The following is a 20662-nucleotide window of genomic DNA, read 5'->3' as shown; positions in this document are numbered from 1 at the left end:
CTTTTTAAAAAAAATTATGTCATTTTCTCTTAATTTTTTTTGGGATCTAAGCACACATAAAGAAGATAAAATATATGACAATTGACTAGATCAAATTTTAGTCTTAAGTCTTTCTTTTTTACAATATCTCTAGTCTTCTATTTTTTTTTTCCGTGTGTAATCTTTGTAGTTGCATTTAAAACATGGGTCAAATAAATGAATTTCTACTATTTTAGATTCATAATGATATAACAAGTTAGGATTTTTTTACTTTTCTAAGTCTTTGGAGTAATTTTTATGAAAACACGTAGTTTTAAGGTAAAAAAAATCAACTTGATTAACTATTTTGAATATATATATATATATATATATATATATATATATATATATATATATATATATATATATATATATATTGTGATAATACAATTTTGAATAGCTAAAACCCAATAATAAATACATAAAAAAAATTAGTTGTTTTTCTGATGAAATTGAAATTGAGTTATTCAATGTTTTTTTTGGATTATTTGTGAATTCTAATGATTAAATGAGAAGTGTTGTTTGTATGGATTATTTGTAAAAATTAGGTGATAAAAAAATTTATGATAAAAATTAAAATTGAAAAGTTGTATTTGATTGATGACAGTAATTTAGATTAAGTTATTGACGTTGTTTTGATCTCTAAAATATCTCAAGTTATATTGAAATGGTATTGTGGTTTTAATGTATTAAGTATTTTAATTAAAACAATTATTATAAAAAATATATTGTAGTAAATCGAGTGTTTTTTATAACATTTAAAGAATATTTTGTGGATGTTTTAAGCAATGGTTGGATATTTGAACAAGGAACACTAGTACAGAAAGGGGAAACGACACCGGTTCTTTTGTGTCATAGACAACGGTTTCTGAACCGAAACATATCTAGGCAAGGTAAAAAGTGATAGCCTATTTGCCTCGGTTCTTGGACCGAGGCATAAAAAGACAGAATTTTGACTCGGTTGAAAGTTAACCGAGGCCGTAGGTTCTTTTTTTTTTATTCATTTTATTCTTTTGTACACTAATTTTCCAACGGTCTCATTCACGTGCACCAGCATCCACTCCACTCTTCTCATACTCTAGTGCTGCACATTTCCTTTTTGTCATTTTCCACGTGCCCTTGTTGCTGCTGTCCATCACGTACACACATTTCTGCTGGACATTCTACTCATTTCTTTTTGGACACCATCCTTTGCTGGCCGGAGCTGGAGCTGGAGCGTGAAGTGTAGTGTGCTTGACTTCTACCATGTCGTCACACTCCTTCTTCTTCTCCACGGGACACTCTTCTTCTCCAAAGTTGGCGGCGGCTCTCCCTTCTTCAATCACCATTCAAAAACATCATCAACCAGCGCTCCATCTTCTTCCAGCCGCTCCATCTTCTTTTGTAATTGATCAGGAGCAATCCAGAACAGAGAACATATAATTGATTTCAAAATTAACATACCCAATTGAACATCAGAAGGAGCACTTTTAACATACCCAATTCAATTCAAGATCATAAGGAGCAATCCAAAACAGATAACTGATTTGAACATACCCAATTCAAAATTAACATACCCAATTGAACAGATAACTGATTTTAACATACCCAATTCAAGAGCATCCACTCTCCGAGCTCTCTTCGCACTTGTGTAAGCCGCACACCTTCTCTGCATACCCAATTCAAGCATCTTCTCTGCACTCTCTCATTTCGATCATTGCCACTACACGCACCTTCAAAGTGTCCGGAACCTTCACATGTGCCACCTCCACAAACCCCTCTCTGCTTCCACACCTGGACAAATTGCTCTTCCGCATGCAACCACCCGACCCATCTCGAAGAAACCACTCCCTCTCGGACCTCGGTTCGAACCCCGACAAACAATCCCACCGCCTGAAGGTTGATGCCTCCCCTTCTCGCAGAAACGCTACCGCTGAAGGACGTCCTCGCTGCGACCTCGCCACGACCTCGCCGCCACCTCGTCGTGCCTCGTCGCGCTTGCCGCCAACATTGAGTCTGTCGTGGTGAAGAAAGAGAGAAGAAAGAAGATGGAATTTAAACTCTTTCAGAAACCCCACCGCTGCAGAAACGCCATCGGTCCAGGATCCCCTCGCCGCGACCTTGCCGCCATCACGTCGCCACCTCGCTGCGGCCTCACTACGGTCTCGCTATGACCACGCCGCGACCTCGCTGCGATCTCGCCGCCACCTTGCTGCGACCTCGCCGCCACCTCGCCATGCCTCGCCGCACTCGCCGTACTCGCCGTACTCGCCGCACTCGCCGCACTCGTCTGCCGCGGTGAAGAAGCTTTATGCTGCTTCTGGGTTTCGTAGAGGATGCTGCCTCTGGGTTTCGTAGAGGAGAGAAAAGAATGGAGATATACCCAAGTCGAAATTAGGGTAAATTACCTTTTTGATTTCGGAATATGCCTCGGTTGGTGAGAGGACCGAGGTAGTTGGACAATTTCAAAAAACTACAGGAGCATTAGGTTTCGGTTTTGCTTTTAACCGAGTTAATTTTGCTTTTATGCTTCGGTTCTTTTGTAACCAAGGCGTATAAATTCGTCAAAATTTCAAAAATGCCACCGCCTCTACATATGCTTCGGTTTTCTAAAAACCGAGACGTATAACCCGTTTTCATATCTCTGATTTGCACTAGTGGAAGAAATTAAGATAATTAATTAAATGTGAGATTGGGACAATCTTCAAATTTTGTGGGAGGGTTTAAGAAGCTATCATGTTGATAATTTAAGTCGTTAGAAATTTCTCTATCGCCTTAGGCATGTATTCACACCAAGACGTCTTCACTTATATTTTGTTCACTTTAATGGATTTGGGGATAGTGATTGAGTGGATTTGAGAGAATTTAAAAATAAATTTTGTTGTTTATTTGAGTGAATTTCGAGGTAAATGAGAGTGAATTTGGAAGTAAATTTTTTTAATCTGTCACATCAATCAAATCCTACATTAATTCTCACAAATGTTGCTTCCAAATTCATTCTCACTTACTTCCAAATTCAAACAAATAAACAACAACAAAATTTATCTTCAAATCCTCTCAAATTCACTCCATCACTCTCTTCCAAATCCATTCAAGTGAATAAAGGGTTTGTTTTTTTATTTAAAATGAGCATTTCACGTTATGTGTCTTGTAAAGTTGGTTTTATTCTATCTTACAGAAAACCACCCAGATCCACATTTGCCATTTTGTTTCTGTCTAATAGAAAACAAATCCAATTTTTATTTCTGGTAACAAAATAAATCTTATTAAATCATATTTAAATTTTGATTTATCAATTATTTAATCAATTTATATATGTATATATATTTTAAACTTTTATTAATTTTATTTTTGGTGCTAGCAAAAAAGACAATAATATTCCACTTAGAAAAAAATATTAATTAATTAAAATTAAATCTTTTAATTTAAACAATAATAATTTTCTGGCTAACAAATATTAGAACACTCCTTAGTGTGTGACTCTATAAGTTCATTACTAAACCGATAATCAATTTATTCATCAAGGTTGGCGTCTAGCAACACTTCTTAAGTATGAAGTATGAAATATTTTTTATTATAAAACCACTACAAGATTAATATAATATTTTTTTATCTTTAACTCTAGAATATGGTATAAATGTCAAATTCCAATAAGTTAATACATGATGAATGACTTAAGAAATTTCTTTCTTTTTTTTATCGAAGGTCTTTATTTATATAGAGCTAAAACTCATTATCAAGATTGATGGATTCTTCCTTGATTAATTGTAAGACCCATGAAAAATATTTACCTTAATAGTAACAATTTTATTACTAGTAGTAGTAAATTTCTTTGTGAATGAAAAATATAATAAGTTTATAAAATGTGAAGTCATTATTAAAGAATCCATTATGAATCCATTATGTAAGTGGTGAATCCATTATGTAAGTGGTGAAATTAAAATAATAAATAATATTAAAAAAAATGATGAATAGTAAAATTTTTGGACTATAAATAGAAAGCATGGGGAAGGCTGAAAATTTGCACCAAAAATTTAGAAAAAATTTGAGAGAAGAGAATTGGAGGAAATTCTAGTTGCAAAGGGGAAATTCTGGAAGTTTTCGGGGAACAATTTCTAAAGCACGAGATTAAGTCTGGAACAGAGGTAGGGGAGCTAATCCTTTCTATATATGATTTTTATACATGTTATGATCATGAATATGAGTTATGAATATGTTAAAGTTTTGATAATGGTAGTTATCTATTCATTTGTATAAATTTAGTTTTCATGATTAGAGTTTTCTTATTTTTGCATTACTGTGGTAAAACCTTCCTTTTAATTGTTTTTACCATTGGATTTAGCTAAAAATTTAATATATGAATCCTAAGACCTATTTCTTCACTTTGACCGTTTGGATCATCAATTAGAAGTCTGTACTTGGAGAAATAAATCCTACATGTTTGAGTAAATTAATTACCCCTGTAGTTCTGTTACTGAGTCCTCTCGGAAAAATATAGATTCTGACATATTTGACCGTTAGATCAACCTGAAATTTTGATATATGATTCTTAGGATATATTACTACACTTTGACCGATCGGATTTGTAATTGGAAGTCTATGTTTTGAGAAATTAATTTTGAAAGTTTGAAAAATCTGATGAACACTATATTTCTATTCTTAAGTTATCATGGTAAAAACTTCATATATATTTCATTTACCGTTAGATTGAGTCCAAACTTTAGTATGTAGTTCATAAGACATATTAAGTCATTTTGACCGTTCAGATTTGTAATTAGATGTCTGTGCTTAGAGGAATTTGTTCCGCATCTTGAGTATAACCGAAAACCACTTAAAATTTTGTCCCTGAGTTACCTCGGTAAAACTTCAATATCTATCTAGTTAACCGTTGGATCAACCTGAAATTTTAATTTGTAGTTTCTAACACATAGTGAATTACTTTGACCGTTCGGATTTGAAATCGGAGTTACAGATTTAGAGATATTAATTTCGTGTCTTCTCAGGAATCTCAATATTGCTTAAATTTCTATTTTTTTGATATCTATATTGAAATTCGATGTTAATTTTATATGCTGTTGTTTTGAATCTGTAAATAAGAAATTTGTTAAAAACTAGTTGAGGAACACTTTGGCTAAGGAAAGACTTGGTACTTAAGTTGTCCATTGTGACGCACCTCTCTTTCCTAGAAGTCTACTCGACGTGTTTTTAACTTAAATCCTATTGAACAGATTTTGTACTGTTAAATTATTGTGCAATATATCTTGTTGGAATGGAAATGTCTGGTGAATTCATGTTATTGTGGTAGATATGAAATTATGAATTATAATTGTGATGATTGTATTTTATTAGATTGCAATTGAATTTATGCGTCTGAACATGATATGAGTATTATGGGGAGATTTTGTAAGTGTATAATGTGAGTTGAGGAATATGAGTATGGTATGAGTCTCATGGAGAGATTCAGTAATGTTATGGTATTTGTGTATATGTTGATGTTGAGGGTCCCGTAGTTGGAAGTTATCCTGATACTCTAATAATCATCCAGTTTCAAGTTGAGAAGGATGAATTATGTGGTGAGAGGAGCAGGAGGTCCTGGTCTATGTGCCGATTTTGGACATAGTGAGGGGACTAACCTTGTGAATGGTATGAAGTATTTTGGAAGTGTATTTGTAAGAAGAAGTAGAAGTCATTACAAGTGCATAACCTCCCGTGACCGCTCATCAACTTATCATCCGGATGAGTGTCTTTTAGGTATTGTGGTGTTTATTGGGTATTGTGGGACGAGTGTCCAATAGGAATTGTGGTACGATGGTATGAGGGTGTCTGACATAATTATTATATGATGTTTGTATCGAAGTAATTATGCATGTTTTATAAATGATTTGTTGCATGTTAGCTCACCCTACTTGTTTGTGTTTGTGTATGTGCGATGATCGTATAATTCGTTATACGGGAGCAGATGAAGGAATGTTGTCGGATCCAGTGCCGTTGAAGAAAGAAATAGAAGAATAAATTAGAAGAATTTGAGTTTTAATTATAAATTTGTAGTTGAAATCTGAGTTTCAAAAATATGTATAGATATATATATCAATTATAAATTTTCAAATGTGAGATTACGGGATATTACCGTACATGTAATGTTAATATAAATAAATTATGAAGTATTCAGTGTGAAATTTTGGAGATGTTACATTAATCGCTAATCCCACAAAAATTTAATGATAATCTCAAGTTTCAGGATATTATATATTTCTTCAAAAGGATTTCTTATGGAAAATTCAAAGGTAATATTAATGAATATCAATTATCCTTGAATGAGTTCAATGGTCATATATCTCTATATATACCATTTATATGTGTAATTAAAAAAATGTGATCTTTTAATCTTTATCTAATAAAGACCATTTAACATATGTTAATTTATTTGGGTTAATGATGTCTTATCCTCAATAATTTTATGATAAAAAACAATTTACATTAAAATTATATAAGAATTAATTTTTTATTATTATAATCTCTATTATAATATTAAGGGTTTAATTTTAATCAAGGACCTTATCATATGAATTCAATAAATATCACAATGAAATGAATAATAACAAACATAATTTTATTATTACTAATTGGACAAAATTGATCTACGACATACCTTAAATCCAACAATAAATGGGTTAAAGTTTAACATTAAGTTATAGTTGAGGATCTAAGGATCAATTCTAACCGACCATATTTTCATTCAAACAAAGTACGTTTCTATTTACTTTATACAAACCTTTTTCTCTCAATTTCATTATGGATTTGTCATCAATTTTGATGAGGTACTTAAGAAAAGTAACTCTTTCAACTTGTGTTATACTATATTGAAATTATGTTATATTTGGATACCTTGTTCTTGCTACGTAAGTTTTTTAAGTGCTTAGAGTTTGAAAATTTTGCTTTGGAAATAGAAATTTTATGTTAAGGAAGCTAGATTAATTATGATAGAGTATTCGAATGTAGAAGTGATATGATCGATAAATGTTGATTTTATGAAGGTTTAATGGACTGATTGAAATTTATATGTTTGACTTGTTTGCGCTGTGTTGGGTATTTTGGATAATTTAAATTTTGATTATTTGAGTCAAATTGGTTCAATCTCCTATTGTGCATGTATCACTTTTGGCACAGAAAATGAAGAGAAAAACTCACTTTAAGATAATTTGATGATCAAATATGTCCTTCTAGGTTTCTGAATTATGCATACTCGTTACGCGAGCAAATCTATCTTATTGAGAAAAATTAGTTTTATAAATAACCTAAGAGCTTAAAGAGAATTGATTATTAGTTTAGTCAAGTTTCGTTGGGCAAGCTCTCTTAGTGTTTGAGTCATTAAGCGACCCTTATTCTCACTAAATGAAACAATTTTTATAAAATCCCCTAATGGTTGTTCTTTGGGTGAGTGATGACCTCCCGATTTGGGAGCAATTACACCAACAAGTGCATTGATTCATTTGTAGTATCAAGTGTTGTATCCATAGGGATTTGATCAATTTTTTTTAACAAAACACATGATGTTATTTTGGTTTGTGAAATAAATGTTTGGTTGTAAACTGATGATGATCCAAATTCAAAGTTAAAATCGAATGACTCAATGATATAAAATGTGTTGGGATTAAACTTCACTACATTGTTCCTTTGCATAGTTACTATTTTATTGGATTAACAAGGTCCATTCATTGTTCCTAGAAGTACACTAATGTAATCCTAGACCCATGTCTACAGCTTAGGGCCTAAAAGCATTCCAACATAGGGTGGCTTCTCCACGTCCTAGTGAAAAGGCTTTTGCTTTAAGATCAAAACTCTTTAACCAACTAAAACATATAAATGCATGTTTGTCATTTAACAACATTAGATGATTCAATTGAATGTATAAGACAAATTAGATTTCACCTAACTCGAGTTATATATGCAATGGATGATTGGTCAGTTCACCACACGTGAAATGCAAATTGAATCAATGACTTATGAAAGAACACTTAAAAAAACAATAAAACATCATACCAGTATATAAATTCAAAGAGCTACATCCAATCCCAACACTTCGACGTTCAATAACTCATGATGTTTCTAATAATTAATCCTAGGAGTTGTTGCCCAATCTTATGTCTCCTATAATTCGAAAAGATATTACAAATGAAGAGAGAGAAAGTCTAGAAAAAGACTAAGAATTTGGATATCTAAATAGGGTGGTCTACCCCTTAATTTATAAAGTTTTGGGTCTTTGGTTGTAGCTCCAAACATGGGGGATTATCTTGTGAGCTTTCCTTCCATGCATCCTCACAGCTTAAACCCTTTTTTGTGATGTTCAACCCAAAAGCTTTTCTTCAATAATGGGTTTCCTCCATGATTGAGCTCTAGAATTGGGTGGGTGCTTTAGATTACTTTATAGTGAAGTTTTCTTCGCATGGCTCAGGCACCATTTTCTCTACTTGATCTTTGGAAGAAAAATTTGAATCTTCTTAAAACTGTCTTTCAATGCTAAAGCAAAATGTGATCCAGAAATGCACTAATTTACCACACATGTTTATATTCAAATACTTTTAATGAATTTTAGGTAAAATAGAGTAAAATCTTAGCATATGCAATATAATCAATCAATATAAGTGTCACAATGCATGTGAATTATAGGTAAGATAATCACTTATAGTGAGTCAAGATTCACTTGATGTTATGAGGCTTTTAGTCGAGCGAACCAAATGTTGTCTGAGCAAAAGAATATTTTACAAACCTCAAAGAAATGAGTTTTCAAATATTTTTAAATGGTAAAATGATTTATCTTTTACTGATTTTTATATTTAATTATTGTGTTTTAGTTAGATATTATATTAATGCAATTGAAGATTATTTTGATTTATTAGTATTCAAATTGAGATGAAGTAATTTATGTGATGAGTTTTGATTGAGACAAGATGTATATGTGAGATGTGCAATGATTTGAAATTCACATGAGAATGATGAAACTTATACGGATTATGATCACACGTATGAGATAATATGTGAATTGTTGTTTGATTTTGATATCAAGTATCGATATTTATGTTGTATCATAGATCATTTTGTTTCATTGGTGACCTAAGTTACATAAGCTAAGATATCATGTGATTAGAAGTTGAGGAAGGAGTTCTTACATAGCGTGACATGTGTAGATATAAGACTTGAATGTGGGAGACAGCGTGATCTGATCATAGATAGTGCAAGGATAAAGAGATTAAAATAAAACATGAAGAAATAAAAAGAGTAGAATAGGTTTTATGGCTTGTATTTTGGCCTTTAGTAGTATAGGTTTCAAATGGCTTGTATTTTTCCTTTTTACTTTCTTTCTCTTAGTTTGGTTGTAAAGAAGCTTACATATTCTTTTTTTCTTTAAGGTGCAACCAATGTGTGACTTCACATAGTTTGGAGTTAAATGAAAGAAGAATAAATAAGTCTCTTCACCTTTTAGTTGCTTGTAATGCAAGTTATCTCATGTGTTGTTTTAGTTTTGATCTTTGGATGAGTTAGGTAGATTCTACCCTTGAGGTTGTAGAATTAAGAGATGTGGGACTTAAAACAGCCTTAAGAGTTGTTGTCTAGACTCATAGGCCTCGAAGTCCCACATCCTTTAGTTTTCTCTACCTACTTCAGCTCTTAGTGCTATATAAGCAACCTAAGGTCTCCTTTTTACATACACCTTCAAATTTTAATATAAAGAGTCTTTTGCTTTCAATATGTGAGCATATATGATGGTAGAGGATAGGAGGAAGTTGGGATACATGCTCCTGTAAATAGGGGTGAACCTGACCTATCATTTTTACCTTTTCCTTAATCTTCTTTTGACTTAACTGATCATTTTCTTATTCAAGGTAATAATATATATCATTAATCTTTCTTCATCTGATGATTCTTTTGACAAAAATGGCATAGGGTATGTGGATAATGCATTGCCGTCATCAGTATCATTGTTGACATCTTCACTTGATGTTTAGAGATCAATTTGACAATTTGTGAGCAATCAATTAAACATGAATAAGTTGGATAAGAAGACTTAATTCCACACCAAAAACAGTTTTAATTTGAAATATTCTTATGAGAAGTTATATAAATTTTGTGAAATATATATATTTATATATATAAAAGTTCGTTAGAACTTTCTTTCATGGGAATTGATTATATAAGTTTCTTTTCAATCAAAATAATTTTCAAATATGTCTGATGTAACTCTACAATTTTCTAATGATCTTATATAACCATTTTTGAGTTTTTGAGAACATCATGTACATGGGGCTCACATTAAATAATGTTTCTATTGGAAAGTAACTCTTTGAAACTCTTATTGGAAATTATAGCATACCATCTCCAATAGAATAATATGAAAGGAATAACTGATTATATATTACTTAAAATATTAAACAATATAATTACATATTCAATCTTTTATAATTTTTTTAGTTAATTTTAATTATAGAATAGTTTTAGATTAACTAAGGGTAGTAATAATAATTGTTAAAAGAAAAAAATATTTATTTTCAAAACGAAAAAATATCATTAAATAACAACATTTTAAAGAAAAAGAAACAATTATTGATTGATTAATTTAGACATAGTTTTTCGTATATGTCTTATGAGGTCCAGACAACAGACTTTCATGACTAGAAAACCACTATAGTTCTTCCGTTGGTTGGTTGTGTTTTGGAGAAAGAAGGAAATGGAAGGAGGAAGAAGGTGGTGGAGGGGTAATATGGGGGAGAAAGCGGAATGAGATGAAATATTGTAAAAAAAATAAAAAATAAAATACTCCAAAAAAAAGGTAAAAATAAAAATTCAAGTAACTCACGTTAAACTACCAAAAGTTAATTTAATAGATGGTCAACTTTGCACAACTTAAAAAAAAAACTGGTATATCTATACGGATACGATAGTTATATTTGAAAAATAATTAAATTTATAGAATTAATTTGTATTGAATGTGCATGCTCAGTTACTAATTAAAATATTAAAACATTATTAAATTTATAGAGTTAAATTTTCATTTAGTGTGTATAAGTCAACAGAGAGACTAATTAAAGAATATAATAATTATTTGTTGGCTTTTTGTGTGAAACTACTTCCACCATTTGAATATAAATAGATGAATCGTTGTGGTTGAATAACATATTGAGTGAACAACATGGGGTCTTCAAGATGTTTCATTGTCAATATGACATTCTTGTTAGCTCTTTTCATCATGACTTCAGGTGATTAATAATGGTCTTTTCACTTTCTCTTTAGTTTCTCAATTCAAACAAATCATTTTCTTCTACACTACACATTTGATTTCTTACTATGAAATCTTTCACATAGTTTTTGTGTGGAATTAACATTATTGTTTTATTTGAAAAATTAAGTTGGCATTGTTCTTAATTAGATTTTTGTGATGCAGATTTGTGCACGATGAAGACAGAAGCAAGAGGAATCATTTATAGAACACCATGTGATAACGATAGGGAGTGTCAGATTGGGTGTCATAATCAAAATTGTGGTTGTGCAGCGGTATGCATTCAACATGTTTGCCAATGTCCACATCTAATTGCAACCCATACTGATATTGTCAAATCACTCCACCTAGCACCACCACCACACCACCATCAACCACCACACCGAGCACCATCACCACACCACCATGGCCCATCACACCACCACCCACATCACCACCAAGCACCACCACCACACCATGCATCCTCAAATTGAGTCATCTTCTTCGGATGAAATTGATGATCAACTTCCTTTTCACATGTATTCTTAGTTCTTAATAAAATGTGATTGTTTCATGTCTCATTATGTCCTTTTATTATATTAGAGCTCATCATCTTTATTAGATTGAATTGATTGATAGAGACAAATTTCAACTAACAATTTTTGAAAAATGAAAATAATATAATTAAATTTCTATAAATTAAAATTAACTTAAGTTAATTTGTATATAAAACAAAGTAATTTAAAAAAAAAATATTCAAAGTTTTACTTCCAACTTATTTAAAAATTAATTCTAATTTGTGATGAACTTTTTTAGCTGTTTAAAAAGACTTGTATAAACATAATCTAATTCGTTATATTTGCTTAATTATAATTTTGAAATGAAAAGGAGTTTAATGTTGCTTTAATTATTAAAAAATTGTAATTACGGTCATAATAAGAAGTTAAGGTATCAATCAATATTATTAATGTGGAAGCAACTTGATTAAAAGAGAAAGAAGAAGAATCAACTTGTGTCTTTAAAACATATGTTCAAGAGTAACAACAATGATGATAAAATAGAAGTAACACAAAGACATTACTCTAAAGACAAACTAAAGATAATCAAAATTAATGTAAATTGTTATATTAAACACCTTTTAAGTGTCACTTCATATGTAATCAAATAACAATTCATTGATTTAGTAGCAAAAATACAACATATTTAACGATGAAATTTAGAAACATAAATATGAAATATGTGTTTCAAGTCAAGGCAATTTCTTGCATGCTATATTTTTTTCCTACACCGTATCACTTTCGGAATTTGTTTTTCAAAACACTAAACAATATTTGAAATTTTTTTCCGAAAATCAATCACCCCTCCTTTTGTGAAAAACATTTTCAGGAACTTTTGATGGGGTGCAGAAAACTTTAGCTTCAATTCAATATGCCAAAGTTTGAATATATGATCCTGATACCACAAGATGTTGATGAGAATCCATTATGGAATTGCAGGAAAATGTTATTGAATTGTTTCTGAATGAATGAAGGTAATGGTTTATGCATGGTTAGGTAATGGTTTTAGGTTTTAATAATAATAATAATAATTTTATACTTTTAAATAATAACTTTAATTTCATTTTATCACAATTTTTACTATTTATATTTAAATTTATCATATATTATTTCAGTAGTAAAATGATAATAATTTATTTTATCTATTAAAACATTTTTTTAATTTATTATACTCATCATATCATATTTTATCTATTAAATCATACTATATTCCTCTTAATCCAAACAATCATCATGACTAACTTTTATCTATATTTAATTCGATCTCACTCTTCATATTCTCAACACACACTCTCAAACTCTAATCCTTATCTTGTTGTCATACCCTTACAACTATCTGATCTTCCAAATCTCAACATTTCATACTAATGAAACCCTCTTCAAAATCTCCTAACCATCATTGTCATCTCATCTATTAAACTTATCATGATCAATACTTATATAAGACTTGGATAGTATTAAACTTATCATGATCAATACTCGTATATTAATTTGTAAGTCTAAGTGTTAGGTGTTGGATCAAATGTTAGTATGGTAAGACATAATGACTCTCAAAATATGTCAGTTGATATTTTGTTTATTAAATATCTTTGATGAATTAAAGTGAATTCCTGCAAAGTTTTAATTAAAATGCATCTATAATATGAATCACTTTGTGATAAATTACATTGTTTTATTGAGATACATTGAATAATTCTTATATCATTGGATAGAAGTAATCTACTAATAATTTGTTCTGTGTGTGTTTTTATGAAAGTGTAGTTTGAGTGGTAAGTGCTTTACGAAGTAATTGATAGGAAAGCAAAATGTGTTAGTGAAAGAACTACAGTTAGAAGTTTCAATTGTTTTAGACTATATGATATATATATATATTTGGAAACTAAATATTTTAATGGTTATTAATGAATGTATGCTACATAGTATTATATTTGCACTACTATAACTAAATTAAATTGGATTTTACATATACAATTAAAATTAAAGGTTTGATGAAAATTACAAATTTTCTAAGCTCTAAGAACTAAAACGGACAAAAAATCAAATTACAATTTAGTTTTACTATCATGTTCTAATTGAAAATTACAATTATTATTTCATATCTCTCCATTCGTAAACCCCATCTCACATTTATATCTTCTCCTTTCACCAGTTGTAATTTCAGCTTCCACTGTCACCAATGTGGGGTGCGTTCAGAAAGGTTTAGGAGTGGAGCGTACGCACGTCGTGGTGGTCGGAAGTTGAAATAAGCGGTGTTGCGGCGGGCTTATAGGGTGATAGATGCTGCAAAGGTATGTTTTATGACTTGTTATTGTTGATTTTAAAGTGGCTTTGCTTTGGATTCCTTATTTGGTTGAGGATACTCTGTAATATCTTTAGTTGTTTTTCACATTACAATGCTTGTGTGGTTAACTTAGTGATTGCTTGTGTCTGCCATATTCCAATTGGTAACCAAATTGGGCGTTTTTTTGTAGTTGGAAACACTGTGAATCCCTAACTGAAAAAGAAACAATATCAGGCAACCCACATTGAGTGGTTTCCAGTGGCTTCCATTGTTGTTTTTCCTTACAATTTCCCTTATTTGTTGTTATACATTTACCTCAACAGGCTTGTCTGACATCTTGCTTTTGTTATTTATACACTGCTTTCCTGCCCTGTGCAATAGAATTAGAGTTTTTGCCTCTCAAATTTCCACTAGTCCCCCAAACCTGCTTTCCCAGGTTCATTCATTTTGCAATGCCTGTATAGTTCTTGGGCTTACTTCTGTGCGCCGTTTAATACTACCATAATTCCATGACCTTCCCTTGCTGCACTTAGTTAATTATGATCTTATCTTATATCTTATTTGGTTAATTATTGTACTATAGGATACCTAATCCTCCAACGGTCGATCAATAACCCGACGACATACGACCACATGGCGTTGTCGACCGCTTGGTGCACGACGTACGACCACATGGCGTTGTCGACCACTTGATGATCGACAATCGAATGAGTTCCGTACGACAAGTCGTCCATTTATGTCGACATGCGAGATGACCGACATATAGAACACGACATCGTGGTCTATCGGTTACAGATAAACAGTTACATATAATTAGCTAACTAATGCCGCGAATCACGGAAATAGGTGACTCAGTATCAGCACACGATCTAGCAGTTATAACTCCTACACAATCAACTTCAATAACTGACCGGATTATCAGGTAACCGGATCATCAGGTAACGGTTTATTTTACGGTTTTAAATACACACAGCATACCAGAAAAAAGGTACGTTTTTCCCTAAGAAGAATTAAGAAAAGATTTCTTGATCTAATCACCCTCACTGACTTGAGCGTCGGAGTGCCTTTGCAGGTACCCAGCCCACCTTTACCCAAAGAACAGAGCGTAGAAAGAGAGAGGAAATATCATCACAGAGTTCAGAAGAAGAGGCGGTCCGGTTTTATTTGGTTTGTATTTCGGTCTCCACATCTCTACTGAAACATTTTGGCGCCCACCGTGGGGCCGAGACTTAACATCCCAGCGACGACCACCGAAGCTATGGAAGACGCCAACACTCGCGCTTTGATCCAGCAACTGCAAACCCAGATTGAAGCACAAGCACAAACTATACGGGAGCAGCAGGAACTCCAGCGCAAGCAGGCGGAGGAGCTGGCGGCACTGAGGGCGCAACGCCCAGAACAATCTGCCTCTAATCGGCAGGATAATAATGGATCGAGTCACCATGGAAAACCATCAGACCACTTCGATGGGGGGAGGAAAGGGCCTACTTCGATGCGCCTCACCAACTTACTCCCTTTCACGGAGGCCATCCTGCAAGCGCACATGCCAGATAAACCTCCCCCTACGTTAGAACGTTATGATGGCTCCGCCGATCCTGACAATCACCTACGCAACTTTGTAGACGCCATGGCGTTCTACACAGACAATGACCCTGTCATCTGCAGAGCTTTTTCCTTATCTCTCAAGGATGAGGCCTTGGAGTGGTTCCACACTCTTCCACGGAATTCTGTAGACTGTTTTGCGACAGTCGAGACGTTGTTCAGAAAACAATACGCAACCAACAGGAAACCGGAGATGACGGCTGCTGAGTTGGTAAATACCAAGCAGGAGAAGGATGAAACACTGAAAGCGTTCATGCAACGATATAACGAGACGACCCGGCGTGTGAAAGATATCAATCACACTTTCATCATCAGCAATCTACCTTCATGCTTGAGGTCAGGATATTTTGCAGAACAATTATATGCTGACCCTCCCGCATCTATGGAGGAGCTACAATCAACAATTGCAAAATTCATCCGCATCGAGGATCTCCGAAACTGTCGGAAGAAACAACAACAAGATACCACCAGTCACGATGTCAAGAAAACCGCAAAACGATCGACCAACGACTACAAACCAGATCGACCGCCCCGAAAAGAATCAGGGTGGACACCTAAGTACGATCGTTATGCAACCCTCAACGCACCCAGGGCAAAGGTGCTAGAGGAGGCTTTACACGCAGAACTACTAACTGTGCGACGACGAGCTACTCCCAAAAACGCGGACAGCAGTAAGGCCTGCCGTCTCCACATGAATCGTGGGCATGACACAGAAGAGTGTAACTTGGTGAAAGACGAGCTGGAACGACTCATCCGAGCAGGCTACCTCCAGAACTACGTTAAGGACAGAATTTCTACCAGAGCCACAACTCCTCACCGAAAGGATCCATCCAGACGGAGCCCTGAGCGTTCACCTCCCAGGGATGACCGACGCCGCAGGCGATCGCGCAGTCCACCTCGACGGACGGAGAGAGAACGTTCGGTTAGAGGTCGAATTGACACCATATCGGGTGGCTTCGCCGGAGGGGGAGTGTCGTCCTCCGCCAGGAAGCGACATCTTAGACAGCTAAAATCAGTCCATATGGTAGATCGACAGACTCGGTCTATTCCCGATATTACCTTCACCAATGCAGATTTCCACGCGCCCGACCCTGATCACGATGACCCTATGGTCATCACCGCGGAAATAGCTCGATACGACGTCAGTAAGGTACTGGTCGATCAGGGAAGTTCGGTCAACATCTTATATTGGTCCACTTTCAAGAAGATGGACCTATCCGAGGACCTCATCGCCCCTTTTAACGAGCAAATCGTAGGTTTCTCAGGGGAAAGAGTAGACACCAGAGGATACCTTGACCTACGAACTCGGCTGGGAACAAGTCGAGAGGCACCTGAACTCCGAGTTCGATTCCTCTTAGTCGAGGCAAATACGTCGTACAACGCCTTGCTAGGACGACCTTGTCTGAATGCTTTTGGAGCAATCGTATCTACCCCTCACCTCGCCATGAAGTTTCCGACAGAGAGTGGTACTATTTGTACCGTGAGGGCGGATCAACGAACAGCCCGACAATGTTATGCGGCCGGGCTAAAGGTTACCCCCTTCATACCAACTCGAAGGGCGAAAGGAGCTGAGACGGCGGCAGTCGACTTGGACCCCCGGACCAATATAGACGAACGTCTTCACCCGCAAGGCGAGGTCAAGCTCCTTTCATTGGCGGCGGATACATCCAAAACCACCACCATAGGTGGGAATCTCACTCCGAGTGAAGAGCACGATCTAGGATGTATACTCCGGAGCAATGCAGACTTGTTCGCATGGACGGCCGCCGACATGCCTGGAATCCATCCTGGGGTCATGGCTCACAAATTGTCCATCTTCCGCGAGGCACGACCTGTCGCTCAGAAGAAACGACGATTCGGGGAGGAGAAGCGCAAGGCCATTCAAGTCGAAGTCGAAAAGTTGATGACCGCCCGGTTCATCAGGGAGTTGACCTACACTACGTGGTTGTCGAATGTCGTCATGGTCAAGAAGTCGAACGGCCAGTGGAGAATGTGCGTCGACTTCACCGATCTCAACAAAGCGTGTCCCAAAGACTCATATCCTCTACCTAGTATCGATCGTTTGGTAGATGGAGCTTCGGGTCACGTTATACTCAGCTTTCTCGATGCCTATTCGGGATACAACCAAATCCCAATGTATGAACCGGATCAGAACAAGACAGCCTTCATTACCGAACGCGCTAATTACTGTTATGAGGTCATGCCGTTCGGTTTGAAAAATGCCGGGGCCACTTATCAACGCCTCATGGATAAAGTCTTCCATCATCAAATAGGACGATGCATGGACGTGTATGTCGACGACATGGTTATTCGCAGCAATTCTGTGGAACAACACCTGCAGGATTTAAAGGAAGTTTTTGGCCAACTCCGACGGTATAATATGCGCCTTAATCCTTCCAAGTGTACTTTCGGTGTCCCGGCGGGTAAGTTCTTGGGCTTCATGCTTACACGGCGAGGCATCGAAGCTAATCCCGACAAGTGCAGAGCTGTACTCGACATGGTTGCTCCAAAAACTCAAAAGAAGGTGCAACGTCTAGTGGGTCGACTCACAGCCCTGTCCCGATTCATTCCGAAGCTGGCTGAGCACATCAAGCCCATCCTGAAGAATTTGAGGAAGAACACCACACGACACTGGGACGATGATTGTGAAACAGCATTCAACACGGTCAAACGCATTCTCACCAGCCCTCCTATTATGGCTCGACCAGATGATGGGTCCGACTTGCAGCTGTATATCGCAGCATCCCCCCATGCTGTCAGTGCGGCCTTGATACAGGAAGCGCCCTCCCTCAAGCTGATATACTTCATCAGTCGTACGCTGCAAGGGGCTGAAGAACGATATTCTCGGATTAAGAAAATTGCTCTAGCCCTGCTCACAGCTTCTCGCCGACTCCGACCATACTTCCAGAGCCACCAGGTAATAGTCCGCACAGATCACCCTATAGCCAAGATCCTCCGCAAACCAGACTTGGCAGGTCGGATGGTTGCCTGGTCCGTGGAACTGTCAGAATTCGGGATCCGTTATGAGCCGCGCGGGTCCATCAAGGGTCAACATTTAGCAGACTTTGCAGCTGAATTGATACACGCACCAGAGGACTTGACTCCCATGTGGCACCTCAATGTGGATGGTTCCTCCAACAAAAGGGGGGGAGGAGCCGGTGTCGTCCTAGAAGGACCAGATGGTTTAGTCATAGAGCAAGCCATCACGTTCAAGTTTCCAACTAGCAACAACCAAGCCGAGTACGAAGCCTTAATAGCTGGCCTATCCCTGGCCAGGGAATTCACGGTAAATCGTCTTGAGTGTCGAATGGATTCAAAGTTGGTAGTCGGCCACGTGAACGGCACTTATCAAGTCAAGGATAATAACTTACTCCGCTATTTCCACAAGGCTCAAACTTTACTCCAAGACTTCGTCGAGGTTAGCGTCACCCATGTACCAAGGGAGCAAAACGCAAGAGCAGACCTCTTGTCTAAGTTAACTCATTCTAAAGAGCGAGCGCAACTATCCTCAATCATTAAGATGACGCTCGACCGTCCAATCGTCGAAACTTTTGTCACCAGCACGTCGGCCCCCATAACAGACTGGCGTCAGCACATCAAGGATCTCATGGCGAAACAAGACCAGGGAGAGAGCATCACTGTGACCGACTCCCGACGCATTGCACGTTTTGTACGCATCGGCGACGACCTATACCGCCGCGGTCACAACACTCCTCTGTTAAAATGCATATCGGAGGAAGAGACAGACTACGTACTACGCGAATTGCACACCGGGATATGTGGATTCCATTCAGGTAAGCGGACCCTACGGGCACGCGTTCTCCGTGCAGGTTATTACTGGCCTACTCTCGACCACGACTGTGAGACATTTGTCAAGAAATGTATCTCATGTCAGGCCCACGGTCACGACATCCATGCACCTCCTGAAGATTTACACAGTATTGTTTCTCCCTGGCCGTTCGCTCAGTGGGGCCTCGATATAGTTGGACCGTTACCGATCGCCAAGGGGCAAAATAAGTTCCTTCTCGTGGCGGTCGACTACTTCACAAAATGGATAGAAGCCGAACCATTGTCCATCATTAGTGCCCAACGAGTGCAGAAGTTCATTTGGCGCCTCATCTGCCGGTTCGGCCTCCCCCAGAAGATCATCACTGACAACGGTCGACAATTCATCGAGCGAAAGCTAGAAGATTTCCTTAGTAATTTGGGCATTAAACATGTCACCTCGTCCGTCGAACATCCTCAAACGAATGGCCAAGCAGAGGCCGCAAACAAAGCCATATTGACGGAGTTAAAGAAGCGACTCGGTGACGCAAAAGGTTTATGGGTGGGAAGAACTACCAGAGGTTTTGTGGGCATACAGATGCACTCCTCACGGATCGACAGGAGAAACACCATTCAACCTGACTTACGGCACTGACGCCATGCTCCCAGTCGAGGTTGGCGAACCTTCGTTAAGACGAAATATCACTGATATGACACTTAACGAAGAACAGTTGCGGACGAATCTCGATGTACTTCCTGAGCGTCGAGAAATCGCCACCATCCGTGCAGAAGCACAAAAGCGAATGTTATCTCGCGATACAACACCAAGGTCAAACCCAGAACCTTCAAAACTGGCGATTTGGTTTGGAGAAAACGAGGAGAAGCTAGGAAGAATCGAGCACATGGCAAGCTAGCCGCCAACTGGGAAGGCCCGTTCCGCATCGCCGAGGACATGGCAAATGGAGCATACCGCCTTCAACTCCTCGACGGACAGGCCATTCCCAACACGTGGAACGCTACCCATCTTAAATATTATTTCAGTTAGCATTCAATTTTTCTGAAACATTACTCATTACAGTTTCAAACAACAAGTATATTTCATTATTATTATCATTTCAGTTCATATTTAATTTCTAGCGTGTCGAGTCCCAGGATCATCGTGGATTACCATAAGCATTTCCGAACGCATAGGAATTATTCCCGGGTAAC

General features: G+C 36.5%; 1 protein-coding gene and 1 long non-coding RNA gene across 2 annotated transcripts; both read left to right on the top strand.

Annotated features, from left to right (window-relative positions):
• The first annotated feature begins 11168 nt into the window (after positions 1–11168).
• LOC148201610 (uncharacterized) lies at positions 11169–11829 on the top strand. Its single transcript, XR_015785002.1, has 2 exons — positions 11169–11249; positions 11435–11829. It is a non-coding gene; the product is annotated as an uncharacterized LOC148201610 (long non-coding RNA).
• Positions 11830–15344: 3515 nt separating this feature from the next.
• On the top strand, positions 15345–20367 carry LOC148201609 (uncharacterized). The gene is given in 2 exon segments (XM_088109447.1): positions 15345–20018; positions 20020–20367. Coding segments are annotated over 2 exon segments (5022 nt in total).
• The last annotated feature ends 295 nt before the right edge of the window (positions 20368–20662 follow it).

Source organism: Vigna umbellata, chromosome 3 (assembly GCF_029865625.1).
Source record: "Vigna umbellata cultivar VRB3 chromosome 3, Vumbellata_1.0, whole genome shotgun sequence".
Taxonomy (NCBI): domain Eukaryota; kingdom Viridiplantae; phylum Streptophyta; class Magnoliopsida; order Fabales; family Fabaceae; genus Vigna; species Vigna umbellata.
The sequence above is the reverse complement of the archived record's forward strand: the minus strand, read 5'-3'. Positions and strand labels throughout refer to the sequence as shown.